We start from the raw sequence: 26689 nt of genomic DNA, 5'->3' as shown, positions 1-26689 counted from the left end.
CACTGTGGGGTGAAGCACCTAAAGACCACCCTCTATCATCCCCAGACTAATGGTCTTGTTGAGAGGTTAAACTCTATACTCAAGTCCATGCTACAGTCATTTGCAGACCAGTTTAAGAGGGAGTGGGACAAATATTTGCCCATCTGTTGTTTGCTTACAGAGAGGTTCCCCAGGAATCCACAGATTTTTCACTTTTTGAGTTGCTGTATGGGCATAGGGTGAGGGGACCTCTTGATTTGATTTGAGATGAGTGGGAGGGAGAGTGTGAATCTCACAAGGGGTCTGTTGTGACTTATGTCCTAAACCTCAGGACAAGGCTCAGGGAACTCATGGGCTTGTCCCATTAGAACCTGGCAGAAGTTCAGCAGCAGAAAAAGGTCTGGTATGACAGGAATGTGCAAGCTAGAGACTATATTGTGGGGCAGCAGGTAATGGTTCTCATTGCTGTCAGACACAACAAGCTGCAGTCAGCTTGGTAGGGACCCTTCAGGGTGGTAAGGAAGGTCAGTGATGTTAACTACATAATATAACTGCTAAGCAGGAGGTAGGGGCACAAATTGTACCATGTTAACAGGATGAACCCTTACCATGATAGGGAGGCCCTTGTGCTGAATATTTGAAGTACATGGCAGGAGGAGTCTGAGGGGGATCTGGTGACTCATCTCCTCAGTCAGGAGGAGCTCAGTGGCCTGGTGCAGCACCATGTGGATACATGACCTCAAAGGCCTATTAAGCAGGCCCCTTATAGGGTGCCTGAGAGAGTCTAAAAGACTCTGATGGAGGAGATACAGAAAATATTGGCACTAGGGATAATCCAGTAGTCCAGCAGTCCTTGGGCCTCCCCAGTGGTGCTGGTACCAAAGAAGGATGGCAGCACCAGATTCTGTGTGGACTACAGGAAGTAAATAGTCACATAGAGTCAGATAAGTAGCCCATGCCTATGACAGATGAAGCCCTAGAGCAGCTGGGTGGGGCTACATATCTTACCACCACTGATCTTACCAAGGGTTGCTGGCAGGTTCCATTGACTCCCAGTGATAGAGACGGGTCAGGCTTTTTGAATCCTTTTGGCTTGTATGAGTTCATGAAGATGACCTTTGGGATGAAAAATGTCCCAGTGACTTTCCAGAAGCTGGTAGATTGTGTCCTAGCAGAAGCAGGAAATTTTGCCCTTGCTCACCTAGGTGATATTGCCATCTACAGTCATTCCTGGCAAGAACAGCTTCAGCATGTCAGGGAGGTGCTGGGCAGACTACAGAGGGCAGGTTTCACCATTAAGTCCAGCAAATGTCAGGTGGGTCTGGCAGAGGTCTCCTACCTGGGACATAGAATGGGGAGTGGTAAGATCAGGCCAGAACCTGCTAAAGTGGAAGCCAATCAGGCATGGCCTGCCCCTGTTACCAAAAAGCAGGTGAGGGCATTCTTATGGACAGCAGGGTACTACAGAAAGTTTGTCCCCAATTATAGTACCATAGCTGCTCCCCTCACAAACCTGACAATGAAGAACAAGCCAGATAAGGTAGTGTGGATCCCAGCATGTGAGCAGGCATTCCAGAAGATTAAAGGAGCTTTGTGAGGACCCTCTGTGTTAGAATACAGCAAATAATTTGTTGTGCAGGTGGATGCTTCAAACTATAGGGCGGGGGCTGTACTTAGCCAGGTTTCCTCAGAGGGAGAACAGCACCCAGTGGTATATCTCAGTCATAGGCTCCAACCCATGGAGGAATGCTATGCAGAGGTAGAAAAGGAATGCCTAGTCCTAGTGTGGGCAATGCAGAAACATCAGCCTTATCTGTATGGAAGGAAATTCACTATAGTTAAAGACCACTTTCCTTTAATATGTCTACATCGAGCCAGCCAGCAAATGGCCAAGTTATTAAGATGGAGCCTAGGGTGGCAGGCATATAATATGACAGTGCAGCATCACAGTGGGGGTTAGCAATGCCAATGCAGATGGGCTTTCAAGGCAGGGAATGGAGTAAGGTATTCCCAGATAGGCATAACCCTCTCAAGCAACACTTCTCAAGGGGCACTTGAAAAACTAGCTTGAGTTTTTTTGGGGGAAAAATGTCACGCTGCCTGCCCAGCTATCTGGAATTTTGTAAATAATTCTATGTCATTTGTGAATATTGATATGATTTATACAGAACTGTATATTATGTACTGAGCTTCAGGAATATAACCACAGTTTACCCTGCTGGAACATAGAATATTAACTTACAAAACTTCAAGAAAATAAGCTGAAATTAAGTGCTTTATGATTGTGCTATAAAAGTTAGTTTCAATGCAGCAAGGAGACAGGATGTCTAGAACTAGGGAGCCTTCTGCATTGTTTTGTAAGTGTTTTATTGTTTTATGATTTCCAAGATCTGCAAAGATCTGAGAGAAAATGTATTTCTCACACAGAGATGTTAAATTCTGTTAAGTTTCTGTTTAGGCTGGGAACTGAAGTCAGGTGACAAAGAGTGATGTCATCCAAGCTGACCCAGCATTAATGTTTGATATTAATTTGGGAACTCTCTCAGAGAGAGACTGTGCATTTTACATTTTGTCTTTGACCTGGAAGCATCCACTCATCATCGCCATCTGCACTTGCTCTGAAAGTAAGATTTAGGGCATAGTATCTCTTTTAGACATACAATAGAAATATAGTAAATATTAGTTTAGATGCTTTCTGTATTTGTTTTAGACGCTCCTGCAATGTTGTTCTAAAATATTTCCTGTGGTTTTGAACTCTGAAGTAACTGTATTGGATTTACTGGGTATTATCTTATTCTTTTATTATTTACTATTAAATATATTCAAACCTATCTTTGTGGCTGATATTTGTGAGACATATTTAAGCTCTTAGAGTACTTGCATATCCATTTGGTGACACTGTACAGGCCACTCCAACAGCCTTATTCTTGGTCAGACTACCATCTGGATAATAGTAACATAACACAGTAGGATTGGACACCCTTTGTTAAGGGCCTTATAGTAGCTGATAAGGGTGGCTGGTGGCAGCTGGAACTACCATATAGTCTTGGCAAAAGGGGGCATAGCTAGTAAATATGTGCCAGCCTTTCCCAGGTGTGTGTGTGTTTGTATATCAATCAAACCTCAAAGTGTGTGTGTGTGTGTGTGTGTGTGTGTGTGTGTGTGTGTGTGTGTGTGTGTGTGTGAGAGCTACTTGAGCAGGGACATGAAGCACTGGTTGGACATTGAGGGTGCTGGAGGTCTTAGCTTGGCCACTCGGCTGAGATCTCAACCCTATAGCTGTGGCAGTGGGGAGTCCTATTGGAGATCTGGAGAAAGGGGGGCAGCCCCAGACTGACTATGGTCTCTGTGTGCTCTTAAGGGAAATTGTACTTTACTGTGTATGCCCTTGTCATCCTCCCAGTCTGTACGTCCCCTAGCTATTGCCAGTGCTGAGGACTGAGGCTCCTTGAATACTGGGCCAGTGTAGGGGCATCACAACTTTGTTTAAGTCTGCAGAAAGTACTCCAGCAGTGCAAGGCTTTAGTGCCTGCTATATGAATTCAAATGTTTAGTATTCAGCAATTCTAATGAGTCCACTCTTCATTTCCATCTTCAAAGTGACACACCTCATTTGCATCTTCAAACTGCGCAGAGGGCTTAATCAACATGGAAAGGAGAGGAGGAGACTGTTTTCAATCATGTTCATTGCTCCACTTGTGAGAATGTAGGGATAAGTAGACCTTTTGGAATGCTTTTTCTATAGTGAGTATTTGAATTGCATGGGGCAGATTATTTGGTAAACTGCATAAGTATATATGACAAATGTCAGTCATGTAAGATGTCAGATATTAATGGCATTGTTAGACAACCCACATACATTCTAATTAGCTACAATTACAAGTACAGTTATGCAGGTATCTGCATTCATTCATGTTCTTACACATTTATTTTTCTAGTGCAGGTTCCAAACTTACAATGACTGTTCTTTAGTTACAAATGCTGTCATTCAGGGCTGACTCTGTCTGATGCTAGAAGTACACAGCCATTACTTGAGGATGCATTGTTTTTTTGAGAGCTGCCTGTCATCAGTTTTTCTCTATTTATATGCATAGAATAAATGGTGTTCCCCTTAATTGGTCAGCATGTGCCTTGTGGTCAGTTCCAATGTGAGGCCATATTGTACATGCCTATGCCTACCTACACCCACAGCAGTGTGGAGTTCCCTCTCTGATTCCTCACCTGCATGTGGACGTGTGAACCTTGCCAGTGGTGGTGGAATGTGTGCTCCTATCCCTTGGTGTTCCTACTGCAGCTGTTTTCACAGAATGATATTGTGTAGGATTGCACAGACTGTAATAATTTCAGGTTGAGAAATGAGATAAAGTATGCAATTTAATAAGATAAAGAGTCAGTAGGGATGACCTGAGTGAGAAATGCAATGCAAAAAATAAGGGTGATATGACTTATGATATTAAAGAATGCTAAAGGATTACATGGGAACTCCATAACTAAGCAGAAAATTATATCAGCAACTTAGTTTAGTCAAAGTCTGAGCTTTGTAAAGTGAAGATATTACTAATCTATATCTCTGAATTAGGCACTGCATTTACATTCATGAAGATGATCTTCATGTTTTCTCCTGAAACATAGGGTACTGTTTACACAAATACATGCCAAAAGGTGCATTATATTTAATAATGGGTCTGATGAGGTCGGCGTAAAGGGAATATAAGATTTCTGTGGACCTAGAGGAGATGTCTTTGGAAATTAGATAAGCCAAGTAGAAGGTTTTCCAAACTGTTGTGGGGATATGATGGTCAAAAAGTAAGGAATTACCAACAAGAGTTCCTAGATCCATTACAGCAGTGTATAATTGAATGGTACATCACCTATATGGTATGGGAAAATGGAGTCCCTGTCAGAATCTCAAGACTTGGTTTGCATAGCCCCAAGACACTGAAAAAAGTGAAATATACAGGAGAAGTGTGAATATTGAGCATTAATCTTATTTAAACTTGTATTTTCCAGGGGAGAAAGCCCCATGCACCTACTAAATTTATATTTACCAACTCAAAGATTTCTGTACCACAAAGAAAAGGGAATATTCTGAGAAATGGCAATCTTGGATTTAGTATATGCAAGTTTAAATTTTCAGCCATCTTGGGACTCTACAAGTCCTATGATTTTAAATGGTTAATGAGAAAATACTTTATTCAGCTCTACAAAATATAAATCTTTCACATTTAATATGAGACCATCATCCTTGCAATTGCTGTTAACATGGTCAAACCCAAACTGGAGCAATTGTGAGTCAGTGAAAGATTGAGTAACAACACCAAGTTCATAGACATCTGCAAACCTAGTAACCTTAGGCCACGAGAGTGACGCTAAAGGCCTAAAAAATAGATGCCATGTAAGAAAAGGCCTGTGGCACACTATTGATAAATATTTTGCTTTCAGAAGAGGCACCTCTGGCTTTTACCACATTGGTTCTTTCAGATGACTAGTTACCTATCCACAGCACAACATCATGCATAGTGAATAATGAAAGAGGCTTTTATCATGTCCAATATGCTTATGTTCTGCATAACTTCTTTTTTTCTTTTGTAGGCCCAAAGGCTTTGCAGATTTGGAGTCAAGAATTATCCACCTGGGTGTTCTATGATTTCAAACATCTGAGAACCCCTCCAAGCTTTGATATCCTACTGATATAGTGTTGAACTAACACTCATGGGCCTGTTCCACCATTAAACATATTGCAGATCCATAGAGTCTGCAGAGTCAGGAACAGCAATTATCCATCTGGGTGCCTATGTAATGAACTATCCTACTATTTAGTTTTACTATTGTGAACGTTCTGCCAAGTAAAAAAAAGCTTTGCTCTTTTATCCCTGTAACTTCTATACCTTTTTTAATTGTCTAACAAGTTTGTTAGCTCTCTGTGCAGCTTACTTTCTTTTCTCTCAAACTTATACAAATGGCAGCATCTCCTATTTGCTTCTTATTTTCTCTGCGACTACCATATTTTAGATTGACTTTTTCTCACTCTTTCTTTGCCTAGCTTTTTTTCTCTTGAACTTAGTGTTTGAGCATTGCTTTCACTGGAGATACAGTTGTTCTGTTGATTGTACTATGTTTTACCTTTTACCCTCCCTTCATTCTCTTATTGCTGGTCAACTCTGTTACTGTCTTATTCAATCTCCTTCCTTATTCAATTTATTTGTGGTTATCTTTATCCTTCTCTTTACTACTTCCACCTTTTTCCCTGTCTTTAGTACCATAGTGTTTGCTGTTTGCATTCTGTTCATGCCCCATTACTCTGGTGTTTATCATTCATGGGATTTTTTCTATCCACATCTCTCCACACCACCACCCATCTATCTCTCTTCATTCTGCTTTTCTACTTCTAGGCTGGGCAATAAGGTAATTCTTAACTACTAATGTTCTGCATTTTATTTTTGGATTTGCATCAACTGTTTTATTTGGAATCATACTTACTAATACTGTCTGGTTTGGCCCTGCTTTGTTTCTTTACCCTATCCCCAATTCCCACCCACCCTCTCTTACTGCACATTTATATTGTCTATAAGTCCATCCAAATTACTTTACCGAGTCCACTTTCTTTCTCATAAAAACAAAGCAAACCCTTTTGTCTCATAGCCTTCCAACTAATTGACATCAGCAACAAATTAACAATCACAACCATTAAACTAATCCTACCTCTCCTATGGTAACATTCTTATAAAAACCCACGCCTGCAAGACTTCATACCTGCATCTACTCCAGTAGCACCTTCTTATCCAACTCAGTGAAGTCTGACCACTTTCTCCCAGTTATACTATACCTAAACCCCATCCCTACTATACTATACTAAAGCTGCATATTCTATTTCATAATCACCTTTTCTAAGCCACTTACTCATGTATACCATATCTGATGTCTACAGCAAGCCCTAATTTTCTGATTTCACTGGAACAAGCACAGTAGCTGTCCTACTTCTTCTTCCTCTTTATGCTACCTTCTCATCTTAATTTATAGCACATTTATATGTCTCTGTAATATAATCATGCTTGTATTATTAGTGTCTTCCTCCCTACTCCTTCTTCTTAGTTATCTCACATCTTACCACATCTCCTTGTTTATACACCATATGTCATCCCCTAATCACATTCCTCCTAAGTACCCCACCAAGGATGTTGAGGTGGTGGGGTACTTAGGAGGAATGTGATTAGGGGATAGCGAAAGCAATTATGCATAAGCGTTGTATTTATTAAGTTTGAAGAACCTGATTAAGAGCGCACCATAGAAGACATTGCAGAAACAGCATTATAGGTACAAATGAGTTCGATAGATAAGGGTGGAGATCAGAGGCATAAGCAGCAGCTTTACGAATGGGATCCACTGAAGGAGGTTTACAATCAAATTTATTTAGGTCATCAAGTTACTGAAGACGATTTGCTTTTGACAAGTCCCTAAAGACATAAGTATTTGCAGAGGAATTGCTACCGGTTTTAAAGGAAATTAAAAACAAACAGATGAATGTACCATCATGAACAAAGCACAAATTGCTACCAGTTTTAAAGGAAATGGTCATTCACTACTGAAAATAGCCCCTAATCTAATCACTGGTTTTACTAGAGAGAATTAATTTTTAACAGAATGCATCAATGTAAAAATCAACAGATCTATCATAAGCAACAACCCCTGAATGAAAATAAATCTTCGCTTCTGCTGACGCCAAGTAAATACATATTGACAATAGTACCATAATGCAGTCATCTTGATTTGTGTCACGTGGCATGTGACAACTCTGCAGGTAAGTCTCACTCCTCATACTATACCCCGTGACCCTGGAACAGTACTGCACTTGGATTTAAACAAGTACACTCTCGTAAATTATTCAAAGTACAACTAAAGTCACATCTGACAAACTCATGTTTCTGCCAGTTCACTTCTCCAATGTAACATTACCCTGCAAACAAACTCCAACTTACAGCATCTCCTACATTTCCATCTCTTCATGCTAACCTCTTTCTACTGCCTTTTTTAGTAACTTTCACTCCTTTTTCCTTTTCCCGTTTCTCTTTTTTTTCTTTTCTCTCAATCTCTTCTCCCTGCTGCATCTGCCCTACTATAACAGCTTTTCTGCTAAATAATTTTTCCTACTTTAATACCCCATGCCATGCCAAAAACACACAAATGTCTTGGTCTCTAAGATGTCATGACTCACTTAATCTGGCTTTTTTACCAATCTGTCATTTTCTGACCTGTTATTAATATACCACTGCACTGGAATCCTACATTACTTTATCGCTTATATTTTTTAGGTTATTCTTTCTCTTTGTAAATATTGGATGTAATCTGTTGCATATTAAGCATTGTAATTTCATCCATCCATCTATAACTCCCTTTTTCTCATTTTTGCACAATGGGTCAGGGTGTCACATCAGCAGTCACCATCATCTAGAGCCAAAGTTCACACAGTCGGCTGGTTAGGTATTGAATGCTAAACCTGTCGTATTAATAATTGACAAAATTCATATTTTCTGTAGTGAATATCTTGTACTTAATCTGTATTTTTAATCGTAGTTTGTGGTGCTGTTCTTCCTGGACCTCCTCTGAAAAGGGGTCATATAGCATTCAAACTTTCCTTTAAACCAAAGGCAATAAATAAATAAATAAACAAACAAACAAACAAATAAATAAAATGTGTACAAAAATCAGCAGTTCAGACACTAGCGATCACACCCAAACACCGTAAATGAAAATTAGTCTCACCTTTCGATGATCCCAGGTAAACATATAGCGACAACAGTATCACAACGTTTGTCAGCTTGATTTTTGTTATATAGTGCATGATAAAATGGCTCCTTTTCAAAACAGTTTTCTAGCGTAGATATTTTTCCCAAGAAGTAAACCTTTAATACAAAACATGAAGCTACACTAGTACAGGGTTATGTTGTCAGCTGCTTTGTAATATAAATGTTTTGATATTATAGAATACATTTTATATAAATATAAATTCATGCAAATGCTGTGGCATAGCTAGTGCTATACTGCTGAGCATCTGAGTAAATAAATATACCACTGCAGACTCTACAAACAATTACATTTATCTACATATAAAAGATTCCTGAATATTTACAGCTTCATTGCGTACTGCACACCTATGTAATGTGTTTATTCTCCATTAGATCCTGGAGTATGTACTAAGTACATGTACCATTATGCAACTGAAAACGTCGCATTGCAGTTGCAAAATCAAAAGTTTACCTGAGGAACAGAAAAATCTATCAGAAACTGGAGGTTAACAAAGCAGAGAAGTCAAACTTTTCCATGGAAAACTGAGTTTGACTGTTTAAAATATGTAAACTGTTGTAACTACTGCCCCCCCCCCCACACAGCCAATGAGTTGCTTCATTGCAGGGATGCATTGCCAAGCCCTGGCTGAACAGTAAACTTAGAATCAGAACAGGTACACAGGGAAACTCTGGCTTCTAGTACTTAGATGTGTCTGGATGACATTGCCAAGAACAGTATCTGAAGATTACACTTACCATTACAGGATTAACTGCGGTGGTAGTGTTGTGGTAGCATTGTTGCCTCACAGTAAGATGTTGTCCTGTTCAATTCTCAGCTAGAGCATCTTCTGTGTGTAGACATGCGTGAATGGGTGTACCTTCGTTGAAGGTTGTGCGTCAGGGCCGGCAACTCGGCACGTAAAAATCTACTGCCAATCATTAGTGGACCGGAGTTCCGCTGTGGCGACCCCTAACCGGGAAAAGCTGAAAGACACAACAACAACACTTACCATTACAGGACAGATGGTGCATAAACTCATGCATAACAGCCACAATAATGCTGTAACGGAGGTAAGCCCCATGCTAACCCTCCGCAACCTTGTATAATTGAATATACTACTATCATAAAACGACAGCATTAAGGAGAAACGTCTTTACTCCCATTATTTTAGTTCTGATGAATATATACAGCCCAGCTCTACCAAATAAAAAAAAAAAATGAAAAACATAAAACAGGTGTCCCAAATGGCCAGTCTGTAGGCCAGATGTTGTTCCAAAAGATCATGGAACTTGCCTTGTGCATACGTTTCTCATTTGTTAAAAAATGAGTGTCCTGCCACTTTAAGAGCAATTTCAGGTGTCATTGATCATGTCATCCATGTATGTGATGGCAATGCAAAGTAATACATTATGAGTGGGTATGGCAGATAGTTTAACCATGGTCCTTTACACCCAAGTTATAACAGTCCTGTATGACCTGAGGTTCCCTAGTTACAATGCTCACTCCTTTGTGGATTATGTTCACTCTTACTTTCTCTACAATCTGTCCTATGTAAATGTGTCCGAGTCCCACAGCTCTTGTACATAACTTCATCTAGTACCCTGTTCTGGTGACCTTATGTTTTATATCTGGCTAACCTTTAGACTTTTTACCACCTCTTTTACTACTTATTGTATTCTCTTGTTAGCATGTCACCCCACAACACTGAACTTCAACTTCAGTCAAATTTTGTTGCTTGTTCTATTCAACTTATGCACCAAATTCTGCTGCACCTAACAGAATCACCGCAAAGAGTTCATGGGACAAGCTTTCAGGAACCTCCCCACAACACAGGCAAATTTTATGTACCTGCTCAAGTATGTTTGGTCAGAAGGGAAGAGGTAATAACCACACCTACTGCTCCCCGTTTGGCATAAATATTTGTAGTCCTGTGTATGTGTGTGCGTGTGTGTGTGTGTGTGTGTGTGTGTGTGTGTGTGTGTGTGTGTGTGTGTGTGTGTGTGTGTGTGTGTGTGTGTGTGTGTGTGTGTGTGTGTGTGTGTGCACGCGTGTGCCTGTGTGTGCATGTGTGCGTGTGAGTGTGTGCATGTATGTGTGTGTGTGTGTGTGTGTGTGTGTGTGTGTGTGTGTGTGTGTGTGTGTGTATCTAAGTGTGACAGTTCTCAGCTGTCCCTTATTTTGTAAAACGTCTTTTATTTTGCCATAAATTTTCATTCTGATAAATTTGTGCTTCTCTGGTAAATTTCTAACGATTGCAGTGACTAATAATGAAAGGCATTTGAGTTTTGTTAGCAACGTTTGGAGTGCAAAATCTTTGTGTGTGTGTGTGTGTGTGTTTGTGTGTGTGTGTGTGTGTGTGTGTGTGTGTGTGTGTGTGCCTTTTAATTAAATTCATGAGCTTTTTTTCTGGCTGTCCATCACTTGACTCAGTGGACTCTTTCTCATCTGCCAACTGGTCCTTGAGCCATTTCAGTTGGAGATCGCTGACATAAAATAGTGTTTTTGCAGGGGGATAAGCCCCAGCACCCCCTAAATCCCTGCATCTGTAAATGTACAAACTTTGAGACTGCATAAGAGTAAAGGGAAGGAGAAACTCCCTTATGACTGTTTTGTGTTCTTGCTGCTTAACAAATAAAACTTTAGAAGAAACAAGGAAGTGATGGATCCTAACAGCTGATTCACTTTTCAGAGAAAGGAAATTTCAGCAAACTGAATGAAGCCTCTACAGAACTACAGGGGTCATATGTCACAACCTGCAGACAATGAAAACAGGAACAAAGACCCTTGAAAAGTAGGAACATTCAGATAAAAATCTGGACATTTGAATACTAAATAGCACATAACTCTTCTCGCTTCCAGTACGAATGTGGGATACTACAAAGAAACAAGTTTAGAAAACAGAGAGTGAAAACAATTATGGGAAAATATAAGGACATTATCAACAAGCCAGTGTAAAATAAGTAGACTGATGAGCTTCATTGCAATTGTACCACGCAAGTTCATTTATTTTTGCTTCTGAAAAAGGCTTGTTCTCTTTCTTTAAATTACCAGTGCCACTAGTATGCTAGCCGTGTAGTGTAGTTTCCTACGAACTAGACAGCTTGAAAAATCACACGTGATGTGGGGGATTCAGAACACTGAAACTAACCAAATATTAAAACAAACTTCAGAAAACAAAAAAAGATGATAATAGCTCCAACAAACACAATTTATTGTTAGCGCTTTCGTCTACTACAATCAGTAAACTTCTTTAGACATCTACTATCCATTCACACAGGTTTTCTTTTTTTGGATTCAGAACATTGTGTGTAGGGGTACTCAAGCCTGAAAGTAATAGCATAGCTCCAGGGCTATTCGAAATCAGGCCTGAAAATAGGAATGTTCCTCCAAAATATGGATAGTTGAGATGTCTTACAGGGCATCATTCAAATGCCCCAGATGGTGGCATTCAGGGTAATGTATAGCACTCTGAGCTGCATGTTGGTGCATATCAGGGAATGCAATGTGGTACACCTACAACACTAAACCTCTAAATAGTCTGCACAGCTTGGTACCACTGTGGGCCATTATGTACGATTGTCTGAAAGAGTCTCTACTAATGTAGTAACACAATAATCATGGTCTCAGCTGGCACAAGGGGAGATGTAAATTAATACTATGGGGTATAATTTCATCAAGTGCCAGGCTGTGTGCACATAACATTGCCATTGCTGTAGGGACCTGATTTCTTGGGAGCACAAGCACTGTGTAATCAGTGACTGAGAATAAGATAGCATATCTTACTTAAAGAACCTATATAATGTGCAGTTATGCAAAAATAATTCACCTAATTGGCAAATACATTTTTGATGCATAGGGAAGGGAATAACTGGCAGGGACACCTCATTGATGAGTGCATAGTGGTGCAGAGACAGGTTAAGATAAAACATAGAACCACCAAAGGTAAATACATGACTGGTGTACTGGTAAAATAATACAGTACATGCATACTTTTGTTGTGAGTACATGCATGGAGCACAGGTAAGATAACACATATACTTCGCAGCTGAGTATATCAGTAGTGCATAGGTAAGATAACATAACAAATGGGCACCTCTCTAGGGAATACATCAGTTTGTCAGATGTAGGGTAACCTAACACACTGACATCTCATAGGTGAATATGATACTTGTACACAGGTAAAATAATAAAACATATTTCTACCTCACAGGTGAATTAATAAGTGTTGCATACATAATGTAAACTAGCACTGGCTAGTGATAATATAACGTTTTTTTATTAAGTCATTTCGTTAACTAGGTGAGCTTGCAGGACACAAACACTCCATTTTAGGGCTGACATGGGTGTATTGCCTGCTTAAGCGATTCGATCACGTTAGAAAAATGTGTATTTGAATACATGAGAAATGCTAGTTTAAAAGTGAAGTAGTATATAATGCATTTTATTCTATTAATCATATAGTAGTAAAATTAATTCATGTCTAAATGTGAAGTAGTTTTGAAACTGCAGTGTGGCTTGAAGCAAAAGCTGATCCCTGACCCTGACAGAATGCTAGTTTAGCAAGTTTTAATGTTTATGCTTTTCACAAGTGATTATCTGCTGGGTCAGGAAATTAAATGTGTAAAATAATGAAATCTTCTGCTCTTCCTGTAAGAATGTGATGGCCTTGTATATGTGTTACTTAGAGATCACGCAGCTGTGTGAGAAAGTGTAACAGAACAAAAACATGCATTAAAAGACTGAAGCTGCTGTTGTATTCGAACTGATATGAAACCTTGAATAGATAACTTTACAGAAAGACATTATGACTGACCAGCTGGATAGCAAGGCCGTATTGTATCTAAAGGAAAAGTTTTTTTTAAATGTACAGCATCAGCAAACTTAATGAATGTAGAATTGTAAGCTAAAGTGATGTAGATGCCCTGTGACATATCACATCAGTAAGGTGGGCATAGCTAAATGTTAAACCTATATAACATTGTGTGCTTCCTGTTTCATGTCAGACAAAATTCTGTACTTGTATGTTTTTTTGCCTCCTGGTATGCACTAATAAACTTTTGAATCTGAACCTCCTATGTATTGAATTTTTGATTTTATTTAACAGTTTGGTCCTTTCGAGATGGAATTCCCTTGGTAAGCTGCAGATCAGAGCGTATCGGTGGTCGAATACTGCGCAGGAGAAGTTACCAAAATGGTTCTTCTTGAGTGAAAAGACCTCCGACTGAATTGTCGTGTGTAAAGAGGCTGGCCACTTTCTGATCTGTGGCCAAAGAGCGGAATTTGAACGAGTTTTCAATACCGGAGGCTCAGGTAGGAAGAATTTGCCTTTTTTCTGTTTTAGATCAGGGACTAGGTTACAGTATATTGTTGTCAAGATTTGTTTTGCAGATCAGGGACAAAAGGAAGTACTGTATTTGGTCATAGATCAGGGTAACAGAATAAGGTAGACAGTTATTCTAGATAAACTGTAAACAGGAACTGAGAACTTGATCTCACATGATAAAAAAGGGTTACGTAACATTTTCTTTGACATGGGTAATCAGTGCACTAAAACCTCGCAAGATCTGTCCCTAACCGAAGACACAAAATACATGCAATTACAGCGTTCTGATAACGTTAGGTATTATACGAAATGGGTTAATAAGTATGAATTTGATGATAAACTAGATAAACCTTAACTGGTTAAACTCCTTAAACAGCTTAAATCTGATGCAGGAGGTCAGGCAAAAAAGCAATGCCAACTAGGCATTCCTCAAGCACACAGGTGGATTGAGGAAGCAAATTGTAGAGAACAGAAGCTTAAAAATTCAAAAACATTATTTTTAGACAAAGAGGATAATAACTTGGTAATAGCGACAGCTCCTCCTCCTCCTCCCTTACCCCCTCTTTTACCCTTTTCAGGATATGAAGCGAGTGGACAGGCTGGTCCACCTCTGCGTTATCCTGAAGTTTCAGTAAGACCACAACCATTTGTTAGAGATCCTATTGAGACTAGGTCACGAACACGTAAGATGCATAGGGACACAGAATCATACCAGATAGAGAGAAATCTACAGGATGAGAGTGAGGAAGGAATACGCCCACTTATAGAAGTTCCAAATCCTCAGGCAGGACAGGAAGGGCAGGATCCAACACTCTTAGTATAAAGACCATGGACACCGGAAGACATCCGGAAGGCTACTGAGGGAATCCCCCATCCGAAAGTTAATTTTACGAAATTTTTAGAAGATTTACAAGGCATGAGGTTAAGTTACCACTTGAATGGGGAAGAAGTAGAAAAAGTAGTAAGACAAATTATAGGTCCAGATTGGCACATGATTTGTGGTGCCTGGAATCCTCATAATGTAGAACTCAGAACACTCCCACATAGTGACGCAGAGTTAGACAACAGAGTGAAAGGTCTGACAGACTGAATCTCTGAGAAATGGAAACCCAGAGCAGACTGGACTTGCATTAATCAATGCATACAACAGGAAAATGAGACAATAGATGGATATTATGCTAGATTATTAGAATGTTTTAATAATCATAGCGGTATGTCGATTCCTGAGAACCAAACAAATGATTCCCCATATGAACAACAATTAAAAAATGCATTTTTGAAAGGTTGCATTGCACCTATTAGCAGCTTCATTACGAAGCATATGATAGATCATCGAACAGGGAGGCTACAAGCCTTATTCGAATACGCTAGACATGCTGAGCGACATTTTAATAGCAAAAAGAAAAAGAAGGCACAAGTCTTCACTGCTGAAGACGGAGATGAAGTATTTGTATTACAGTCAGGTAAAAAGGGCAAGAAAAAGAATGCCCAGGGAAACAAACAATCTGACAAACAATCAGAAGATTTTGAAGAAAGGAAAAAGAGAGGTGAATGCTTCAAATGTGGGAAAAAAAGGCATCTAGCAAGGGATTGTAGGCAAAACAAGAAGGTAATTACAGAAGATAAAGGAGATGAGGACTGACTATATGATAGTGAGGATACGTCAAGTGAAAGTCAGAAATCATCAGGAAAAGTTAATAAACAGAAAGCAAATGTAAATGTGATAGAAGGAGTAGAGGAAGTGCAAATAGATATGGAGGATGAAGAAAGTGAAATTTTGGACTTAGCATTATTGAGCTTAGAGCTCTACTTGGCAGATATGAAACCGGAAGTTACGCTTCTGGTGGAGGGAAGGGAAGTCAAATTCCTGTGTGGATCAGGAGTGTCACGGACTTTGATACACCCCTCCAAGTTACCAGAACATTCAGAATCACCTGATTTTATACTAGTAAAAGCCACAAATGGACAGCTATACAGGGAACCACTTTCCCATGATATAGCAATAACTGACCCTGTTTCAGGTATGACCCAGAGAAGTAAGATAGTTGTTCATAGGTTTATAGGTTCATAGGTTTATACTAGGCTATCTGTCCTAAGGCATTTATAAGCCTAGCCCAAATTTTTGTGGCTTACGCCACCCCTTATATGAAAAAAATACTGTGCCCATTAGTTTGTTGTGCCTCTGTCCAGCAGTGACACAGAGATGATTCCCGGGATAAACCTACAATCTCCCATCCACAGGTCAAGATTTATCTTGAACAGAGCCAGTGAGGTGCTCTGCCTCACATGGATCGGGATTTTATTCCACAGCATAGGGAGTCTCTGAGTGATAAATCTATCCCTCCAGCACATCCTATTTATATCCGTGCTAAGGTTTAAGTCGCTTGCTCTAGTGGTTTTGGTGGATTTGGATTTTTTGAGGTGGAGCATGTCCATTAATTCCGGGTTGGACATGGCCTTGTATGTCAGGCACATGTCACCTCTGAGCAGACGGTATGCAACTGAATAGAGCTGGAGTTTCTTCAATCTGGCAGCATATGACAGATTTTGGAGTCCCTTTATCCTTTTGGTGAGGAACTTTTGGGGTCTCTCCAATTGCTGCAGATGTCGGGTGAGATACATCCCGAATGGGGCATTGTACTCGATCATTGGTCTGATAAGTGAAGAGTACAGGGAACAATGACCTCACTAGATCTGGATGTGAATCCCTTCATGATCAGGTGGGCAACGTAGAAGGTCTTTCTAACCACTTTAGCAATGTGAGTGTCAAAAGAAAGGCCACTGTCAACCTGGGTCCCCAGGTCCCTGATAACCTCTTCTGTGCTTAGTGGATTGCCACCTATATGGTAGCTTGGGGTTACCTTATTTTTCCCGAAGGGTATGACTATACATTTTTTGGCATTTAACTTCAGGCCATGGCTCTGGCACCAGCTATCTGTTTCTGTGAGTCCCTTCTGAAGGATATCCGTGTCCGATGCACTTTCCACTATGGCCCAGTTTGCAGTCGCCTGCAAACTTTGTCAGCCAAAGTCCTCCCATGTTGGCCTGTACTTCTGAGAAGTAGATGCCGAACAATAGGGGGCCAAGGACCGAGCCCTGTGGGACACCACTTGTGACCGGCTTGGAGTCTGACATAGTGCCAGCAACTCTAACCCTGTGGGTTCTGTCCTTAAGCCAGTTTGCAACCCATCTTGTGACATATGGGTTTACATTTAAGCTGGTAAGTTTTTCTACAATACCTGAGTGGGGTATTGTGTCAAAGGCCTTTGCAAGGTCAAGGTAGGCTGTATGGACTGCCTTTCCCTCATCAATGGCCTTGGTGACTGTTTCGAAGAAGTCGACCAAGTTCAAAAGGCATGATCTGCCCTTGACGAAGCCAAACTGGGTCGGGTCCAATGTCTGCAAGTCCCCTATATCTTTGTTTATGAGCTCCATTATGATCCTCTCCATAGCTTTGCAGACTAGACTTGTTAAGCTTATGGGGCGGTAATTACCAGGGTCCGTAGAGGCACCGCCTTTTTGGAGTGGGACCAAAGTTGCCATACGCCACTCCTTGGGCACGTATCCTGTGGTAAGGCTGAGATTAAACAGCTGCCTTATGTGCGGGCTTAATTCCTCATTTAGCTCGTGTAGCACACAGCCGGGGACACCATCCGGTCCCATTGATGCTGTGTTTTGAGCTTTAGAGAGAGCAGCTTTCACCTGCGCATTTGAGATGTCTGGAAGGCTACACTCTGCTGGGATAGTTATCTCTCCTTTAGGGGGGGAGAGGGGGGGTGAAGTTTGCACTGAACCTGTCTGCCAGTATGTTGGCAATGTCTGCGGGTTCAGTAATTTTTGTATCATTTTGGACTAATTCTGAGCATATGTGGGAGCTTCCACCCAGGTTCCCAACATAGCTGAAAAAGGCCTTATGATTGTCCTTTGAATCCATGGCAATTTTTCTCTCAAAATTGGCCTTAGTTGATTTTATGAGTGCTCGTATTTTTTTACTAATAATGATCAGGGGTGACTTCCCTTTTATGGATTTTGTTCTATCATGTAATAGCTTTCTCCTCTTATTGTAAAGTTTGTTAATGGCTGGGGTCCACCAGACTGGACGTTTTCCCTTTGTGGAAAGAGTCTTGGTTTTATTTGGGATTGCCTGATCCATGCAGTCCTGGAGGTGTTCATAGAAGGCATTTGTAAGGGCTTCCACAGCTTTGGTTGTGGTTTCCACTGGCTCAGGGGCCTTGAAGGATACCACACCAGTCTTGAGTAGTGTGAAGTTTGCTTTAGAAGTTCTTCACTGTGGTCTTTTTTGTTTGGGGTGGGGGCGGGATGTGGATTTCCAGTGAGATTAGTTTATGATCAGATCTCACCAATGAGTGATATACTTCCGGTGTGGAGCATTTTGTCCCCATGTTTGTGATAATGAGATCTAGTATATTTTCTCCTCTCGTGGGAACAGTGACTAGCTGTTCCATGGCATTTGAATTTATGAACTCCAGGAACCGTTGGGCTAGAAAGTTAGGGCTTGAGTAATGTTCCCAGTCTATATTCGGGTAGTTGAAGTCACCCAATATGATGGTGTTTGAAGATACATTTATACCCTCCAGTGTCTTCAGGAAGGCTGTGTGGGGTTCCTGAGTTTGAGAGGGTGGCCTGTAGCATGCTACAATTTGTAGAGCAGTTTTGCCTATGGTTAGTTGCACCTGGATGGTTTCCGAGCTTCGATGCGTTGCCACCAACCTGGAGGTGTGGGTATCCTTTATGAATATGGATACACCCTCCTTTTGTGGTGTGGTCCGGGTTTTGGGGCCGAACGCATGATATGAGGTAAAACCTAATAGTGCCGGGTGCTCTCAGGAGCCTTGAACCAGGTTTCAGTTACAGCACAGACATCGATGTTCTCCATACTGAGAAGGGCCTCGAGTGCGTGCATTTTGAGATTTAGTCTTCTGGCATTGAGCAGCATTACCCTCAGTTTCTTCCCATTTTGTTTTCTAGGGTGGTAGGTTTAGAATTTGAGCCTTGCCTAAAAAGGCACTATGGGGTGGCAAGAGCCTTAGCCAATATCCGGAATCCCAGGGGTGACAGGTGCAAGCCGTCCCTTGCGAAGCAGCGTGGCTTGTCAAGCATGTCATCCCAGGCAGACAGACACTGGATCCCCTTTGAATGACACCAGACATTAAGCCAATTGTTAAAGCTGATCATCTTGTCTCTATATTGTGGCATCATTCTTGGTGAAGGAAGGATACTGCTCAGGGTCAGGGTCATACCTGCCTGGGCTACATAATCAGAGAGCTCCTCTGCGTCTCTTTTCATGTAGTCCAGGGAGGTACTTCTCAGTGTCTGCAAAGTGTCCAGTAAACCTATTGGGCAGGGACCTTATGCAGATATTTGGCATAGCAGTAGTTCCAACTGTACAAGGTATGGAGGCACAGAGACAAATGGATACCTTTGTAGTGCGATTGGAGGGTGAAACCTTTTATTGGTGCAGCCAGGAACTAGTCACGACTGGTCCAGGGGCAGTGACCGGGGAGCTGATGAACGTATCCATCAGTAAAGCCCCCTCCCTTGACACTGATCGACAGCATTTGTTACACTGTACTCTATACTACTGTACCACACCAGGACCTGATAGAGAGTATGAGCAAGAACTGTTTAGAAATCGTGCAACTAGATTGGTTTTGCGTACTCTGTACTGGGATGCTGAGGGGAACAGTGTAGTTAGCTGTTCATTACCTCAAGAATTCTTTTCATTGTATAGATCAAATCGGTTGCCACATGTCAGCTTGACAAAGAACAAAAGTGTTAAATGGGCAGATTTAGGAGGAAAAAGTAACAAGATGAGAGAAACAGACTGATTTAGAACTATCAGAACAAGGGATACAAAAACAAAAACTGAATTGGTTGACACAGACACATCCAGCTGTACACTTGCAATCTAGCGAGGACAGCTGATTAGCATTTTTATTAGAAGAAGAAGAAAAGACCTTATGTGAAATTCCGACAACTCTCTGGTCAACAGGCAAGTCAGATGTAGGACTTATTCGAACAGCAGGACAAATTACAATAACCCCAAAGTCAGCTTTCAGACCACAGAAAAGACAATACCCTTTGAGAAAGGATGCAGAAATAGGAATTAAGCCTATAATAGCAGCATTACTCAAAGAAGGAGTACTGGTAGAATCTCCTGATTCACCATGTAATACACCCCTATTTCCTGTTAAAAAAGCAAATGGGGAATGGCGGATGGTACAAGATTTACAAGCTGTAAATAATGCAGTAATACCTAGAGCACCTACGGTGCCAGACCCACATACTTTGTTAAATGATTTAGAACCGCAACAGAAGTATTTCTCTGTGGTAGATATTAGCAATGCTTTCTTTTCAATACCTATACATCCTGATAGTCAATATTGGTTTGCATTTACATTTCAGGGTAAAAGGTATACATATGCTCGACTACCACAGGGATATTGTGAGAGCCCAACAATTTTTGCACAAGAAATGGCTAGCAACCTGGCAGGATTTACCCCACCTGGAGGTAGTCAAATTCTACTTTATGTAGATTACATCTTGCTAGCAGCCCCCACCCAGCAACAGTGCAGGGAGGATACTCTAGCATTATTGAAAATTTTAGCAATACAAGGACACAAAGTAAACAAAAGTAAGTTACAACTTTGGAGAAAACAAGTCAGATACCTTGGATATGTAATATCCAATGAAGGTAGAATACTAGATGAGGAAAGAAAAACAGCGATTTTGCAAGCGCCCAAACCAACAACCAAGAAAGAAATGATGTCTTTCTTAGGTACAACTAATTTTTGTCGGAGCTGGATACCAAATTATGCTTTGGAATCTGCCCACTGACTGATTTGATATATAAGACACCAATGGCAGCACAAGATTTCTTACAATGGACAACTGAAGCAGAAATGGCTTTCTGCAGGTTGAAGCAGTTGATAGCTTCTTCATTAGTTTTAGGACTTCCAAATTATCACAAACGATTCTTTCAGACCGTAGATTGTAAGCAAGGATATATGACGTCAGTATTGACACAACAACATGGGGACAAGCAACGCCCCATAGCCTACTATTCATCACAGTTAGACCCAGTGGCGCGATCTATGTCTCACTGTGTACAAGCAGTAGTTGCAGCCACAATGGCAGTACAGGCTTCGGCCTCAGTGGTGTTATTCCACCCTCTCACATTGAGAGTGCCTCATGCAGTTGCAATAATTTTACTGCAAGAGAAAATGGCATACCTTTCTCCTGCTAGACATCTTTCATGTATGACTATACTGCTGAGCCAACCTCATATGACAATTGAACGATGTACGACATTGAATCCATCAACATTACTTCCAACTCCTGCGGAGGGCACACCACACAGCTGCCTGCAGGAAATTGAACAGTTAGCTTTACCTAGACAAGATCTTACAGATATGCCCTTGGATAATGCCGAGGTGACATATTACGTGGACGGCTCATGCAGAAGGGGTCCTACAGGGAAGAATCTGGTGGGATATGCAGTAGTTACAGACACTGAAATTTTAGAAGCTCAATCCTTACCAAACAACTTATCTTCACAAGCAGCGGAACTGATAGCTTTGACGAGAGCATGTACTTTAGCAAAAAACAAGTGTGTGAACATATATACTGATAGTCAGTATGCTTTTTCTACAGTACATGTATTTGCACAACAATGGAAAAATAGAGGAATGATAACATCCAGTGGAAAACCTATTACTCATGCGCAATTTATTTTGGAGTTATTAGAATCTATTCAGTTACCTACCAAAGTAGCTATTTGTAAATGTGTAGCTCATACAAAACAACAAGATAAGATTTCGAAAGGCAATGCACAAGCTGATGCAGCTGCAAAGCAAGCAGCCTCAGACTCAGAAACTGTACTTTTAAATGAGGAATTACAACCCTCTGAGATTTTAGATTTAGACATGCTAAAAACAATGCAGATGCTTACTACAAAAGCAGAAAAACAAAAATGGGTAAAATGAGGTGCAATTCTTGAAAATGGACTGTACATTTCCAAAGAGAAAAAAACAATATTGCCGTCTAATTTATTTAGATATGCAGCTTTGTTGAGCCATGGGCAGAGCCATGTCTCAACAGGGGGGATGGTACAATTAGTAAATCGAATATTCCAAACATATGGATACATAAACTACACAAAAAAAATTTGTGCAGCTTGTCATACTTGTAACAAGCACCATGCACAAGGAGCATTTAAAACCAAGCAAGGAAGTTTTCCTATACCACCATACCCGTTCCATACTATTTGTATGGATTTCATAGAATTGAATAAATGTGAAGGGAAGAAGTTTTGTTTAGTTATTGTAGACATGTTTTCTAAATGGGTAGAAGCTTTTCCAACTAAAAATCCAGATGCAGCAACAGTGGCGAAAGCCCTGATAAAAGAAGTAATCCCTAGATTTGGCATTCCGGAGAGGATTTATAGTGACAATGGCTCACATTTTGTGAATCAGATGATTCACCAGCTTGGGAGGTTTTTTGGTATCTCCTTGAAGAACCATTGTGCTTACCACCCACAGTCAGCAGGACTGGTGGAAAGGTACAATGGTACCCTAAAGAACAAGTTAAGGAAGCTAGTAGAGGAGACCCAAAAGAATTGGATATACTGTCTGCCTTTAGCACTACTGAGTATGAGAACGGTTCCAAATGCAAAGGGTTTGACTCCCTCTGAAATGATTTTTGGGAGAGCATATTATGTGCCTCAGTGGAAAGCTCTCATGCCTGCAGAGCAGGAGGCTGACAGTTCATTAGCAGAATATATGAAGAAATTGTTAATGAATAAGTCTGTTTTGCAGTTTAACTCTCTTTCAGATAAGGAACAGACCAGACTGGTGGAAACAGTCGTGGACCCTGGAAGTTGGGTGTGGCTGAAAGTGATGAAAAGGAAAAACTGGGCGAGTCCAAAGTGGGAAGATCCGTACCAGGTTTTGTTGGCAATGCCTACTGCAGTTAGAGTGGCCGAGAGGACGTCCTGGGTTCATTTGACGCATTGTAAACCGGTAAAGAACTTTCAACTTGATAGAAACTTTGAGACTGATACACAACCAGACTGAGATTGCCAAAAACAAAGCAAATAGAAGTTTAGATCAACCCCAGAGATGTTGTATAATCATTTTTGTTGTGCGTACATTTATTAACTGTAATTGTGACAATTTTCCTCTTGCTGTGGTTCATGCTACACACAACCACACAAGTGAAAGTGGGAAGGCGTGATGAAACGTCTATAGACTGGCATCCAAATTTTAACACATACCTGGCCATGAAACGTGTGTATGCAGAGACTATGAACATTTCAAATTGCTGGGTTTGTACAGCTATACCAACAGCATATGGAGGACTGGTAATGTCCGCTGTCCCTTTGGGGATAAATGAGACTTGGGAGAATTTACTTTTCGACACAGGAACTGTGAGAGCACAGGACAAAATAGCTTTATTTTTACCTGTCACACAAAAAGGAGTTGTATGTTTCTACAAAAATGACACCCTCCAGGTAGGCTGGAGCAATTGCAATATAACCATATCTTACCGATGTTATATTAAGAATAATAATGGCAATACTTTTTGCAATACTAATTATGACTCGTATTTAAACTCACTGAAAACAACTATGAGTGACATTCAAAAAAACCCAGTTTTGTTTAAACAATTGTCAGTTATAGATCAAAAAATGTTTCATGCAGGGCTAATGCGTATTAGTACTAAAGTAGAAAACTGTTATTTTATTTGTGGGAAAAAGGCATATAAATGGTTACCTGAGAATTGGTCCGGCAGTTGTTTTTTGGGTTACTTGGTTCCAGCAATAAGACATACTGCAGAATTACCTTTGGGTAAGATACGAAACGTAAGGGAAACAGCTCGAAAATCCGAAGGCCCAGTTAAGAAACCTGTGAATCCAGTTGGGAAGATCGAAGCTGGTTGGAAAGACCATAATTCAGTAAAAGACAAAAGTGTATTGACTCATATGGACTTGAGTGACAGTGTTATATCCTGGGCAGGAATACTCCCAGCTTATGGAGCAGTCAAATCGATCTGGGAGCTGAGGAAGTTGTCAAAACTTCTCAAAGTAATGAGTAATGCAACTTTTTCCACCCTAGAATTGGTGACTGATGAACTGAATGCAATGAGAACTGTTGTGCTACAAAATCGGATGGCTCTTGACTTCACCCTAGTGGCGAGAGGTGGTACGTGCGCGCTTATCAAAGAAGAATGCTGTGCTTTTATCCCTGACAATCGCCACAAGATAAATAATCACCTAGAGGTAATTCAGCAAGTATCAGCCATGACTGAACCAGGCCCAAACCCACTGACGGACTTTTTCCAGAATCTATTTGGGGGGGTGGGGTTCCATCCTGATGAATATTCTGATTGTCATTTGTGTGGGTAAACTCCTAATAGGGGCATGTGTTTGCTGTGGAATTCCCTGCATAAAAAGATTAATCAAAGATTTTGTTGAGGTATCTGTTACTGAAACTTTCTACCAAGATATTGAAATTGAAAGATTGATTTCAGATGACATTTTTTCTGAAGTATAGATTAAATGACTCACCTAGCTGAAAATCCTGAGCGGAAAAGGCTAGGAGATGAAATAACAGTATGCATACTTCAAAATAGAATAAAAAGTATTAATAGGGGGAAAATGTTAGAAAAATGTGTATTTGAATACATGAGAAATGCTAGTTTAAAAGTGAAGTAGTATATAATGCATTTTATTCTATTAATCATATAGTAGTAAAATTAATTCATGTCTAAATGTGAAGCAGTTTTGAAACTGCAGTGTGGCTTAAAGCAAAAGCTGATCCCTGACCCTGACAGAATGCTAGCTTAGCAAGTTTTAATGTTTATGCTTTTCAGAAGTGATTATCTGCTGGGTCAGGAAATTAAATGTGTAAAATAATGAAATCTTCTGCTCTTCCTGTAAGAATGAGATGGCCTTGTATATGTGTTACTTAGAGATCACGCAGCTGTGTGAGAAAGTGTAACAGAACAAAGACATGCATTAAAAGACTGAAGCTGCTATTGTATTCAAACTGATATGAAACCTTGAATAGATAACTTTACAGAAAGACATTATGACTGACCAGCTGATAGCAAGGCCATATTGTATCTAAAGGAAAAGTTTTTTTAAATGTACAGCATCAGCAAACTTAATGAATGTAGAATTGTAAGCTAAAGTGATGTAGATGCCCTGTGACATATCACATCAGTAAGGTGGGCATAGCTAAATGTTAAACCTATATAACATTGTGTGCTTCCTGTTTCATGTCAGACAAAATTCTGTACTTGTATGGTTTTTTGCCTCCTGGTGTACACTAGTAAACTTTTGAATCTGAACCTCCTGTGTATTGAATTTTTGATTTTATTTAACAGATCAGAATCACACAGTAGGAAACAGATGTAATATCAAATCTGGTACCACAGATGCAGGAAGCAGCTTGTTAACAAAAAAGTAAGGTAACATAACACATGGCATGTCATTGTAGAGTGCATCAGTAGTACACAGGCAAGATAGCATATATGGTGTAAAGGTACAATAAAATAAAACACAAACAACTCACAAATGACTACGATCACCCCACCCCCCTCAGCTCTTCAAGTGAAGAGAAGAAAAAACATTGTTTCTGCTATTGGCATACTATCCTGGTGGCCAGATACACCCCCCCCCTTTCTGCCCAGATCTTCAATGGCAGACCAAATCCATGATCAGGTACCTAGGCCTCTTGAAATGCAAGTCCCATGTCTCTGCACTTCCCCCCGACTCCCCATCCTAACATAGTGAAAAAAAAACAAAAAGAAATTGTTTCTTTTCAGCAAGATGTTGCTACAGTTTATATGCAACTGTGACAGTGCTGAGGTTTTAGTTTAAAAATATATATATATATTTTTTTAATCTTTAAACTGTAGCAAACTGCTTGCTATAGTCTACCACCCACACAGATGGACCACTCTGGTTTTCCTTAAAAAAGTCTTTTTTTTTTACTTTTAGGTGATCATAACATCATAGAATCATAGGAAGTTACTAGGCTATTGGCCCCTGAGGCCCTTACAAGCCTAGCCAGGAATTTAGCCCATGTTCCGACAAGTCAGCACCTGATGTCCCTGTCCAGCAGGGACACAGCTGGAATCCCAGGGTGCATTTTCTGTTCCCCATCTAGTTATCCAGGTTGCACTTTTATTTTATTTTACATTTGTTGACCTGGCTAGTCTAACTGGATACATGTCCATTTACAGTAGAGGCCTGGGGAGAAAAGCTCCAGTTAAAGCTCCATTATCCACTTAAAAAGGGATAATGAGGTACTCTGCTTGATGTGGAGAGGGAATCTATTCCACAAAAGGGAGAGTCTCTGGGATACAAATATGTCCTGCCAAGAAGTCCTATTGATGTCACAGATCAGGTTGAGGTCACACATGTGGGTTACTCAAGTGGAGCTTGACTTGTGGATATTCAGCAGTCCCATCAAAGTGGGGTCTGAGATTGCTTTGTATGCCAGAGAGAGGTCACCTCTGAGGAGTCTGTATGAGACTGAGTAGAGGGACAGGGCTTTTAGCCTGTCTGTGTAGGGT

The 26689-nt window shown here is 40.5% G+C and overlaps 1 protein-coding gene across 1 annotated transcript in view; it reads right to left on the bottom strand.

The window, feature by feature from the left end:
* The window catches only part of LOC122795049 (coagulation factor XI-like), a 405449-nt gene that overhangs the window by 335955 nt on the left and 42805 nt on the right, over positions 1 to 26689 (bottom strand). Inside the window, exon 2 of the mRNA XM_044063626.1 lies at positions 8740 to 8879. Within this exon, the coding sequence (XP_043919561.1) occupies positions 8740 to 8818 (79 nt within the window). The 5' untranslated portion in view covers positions 8819 to 8879. The remainder of the gene's footprint in view (positions 1 to 8739; positions 8880 to 26689) is intronic.

The sequence above is a fragment of the Protopterus annectens genome, chromosome 2.part1 (genome assembly GCF_019279795.1).
Source record: "Protopterus annectens isolate FY-2018-M chromosome 2.part1, PAN1.0, whole genome shotgun sequence".
Classification (NCBI taxonomy): Eukaryota; Metazoa; Chordata; order Ceratodontiformes; family Protopteridae; genus Protopterus; species Protopterus annectens.
This window is presented reverse-complemented; position numbering and strand designations above follow the sequence as displayed.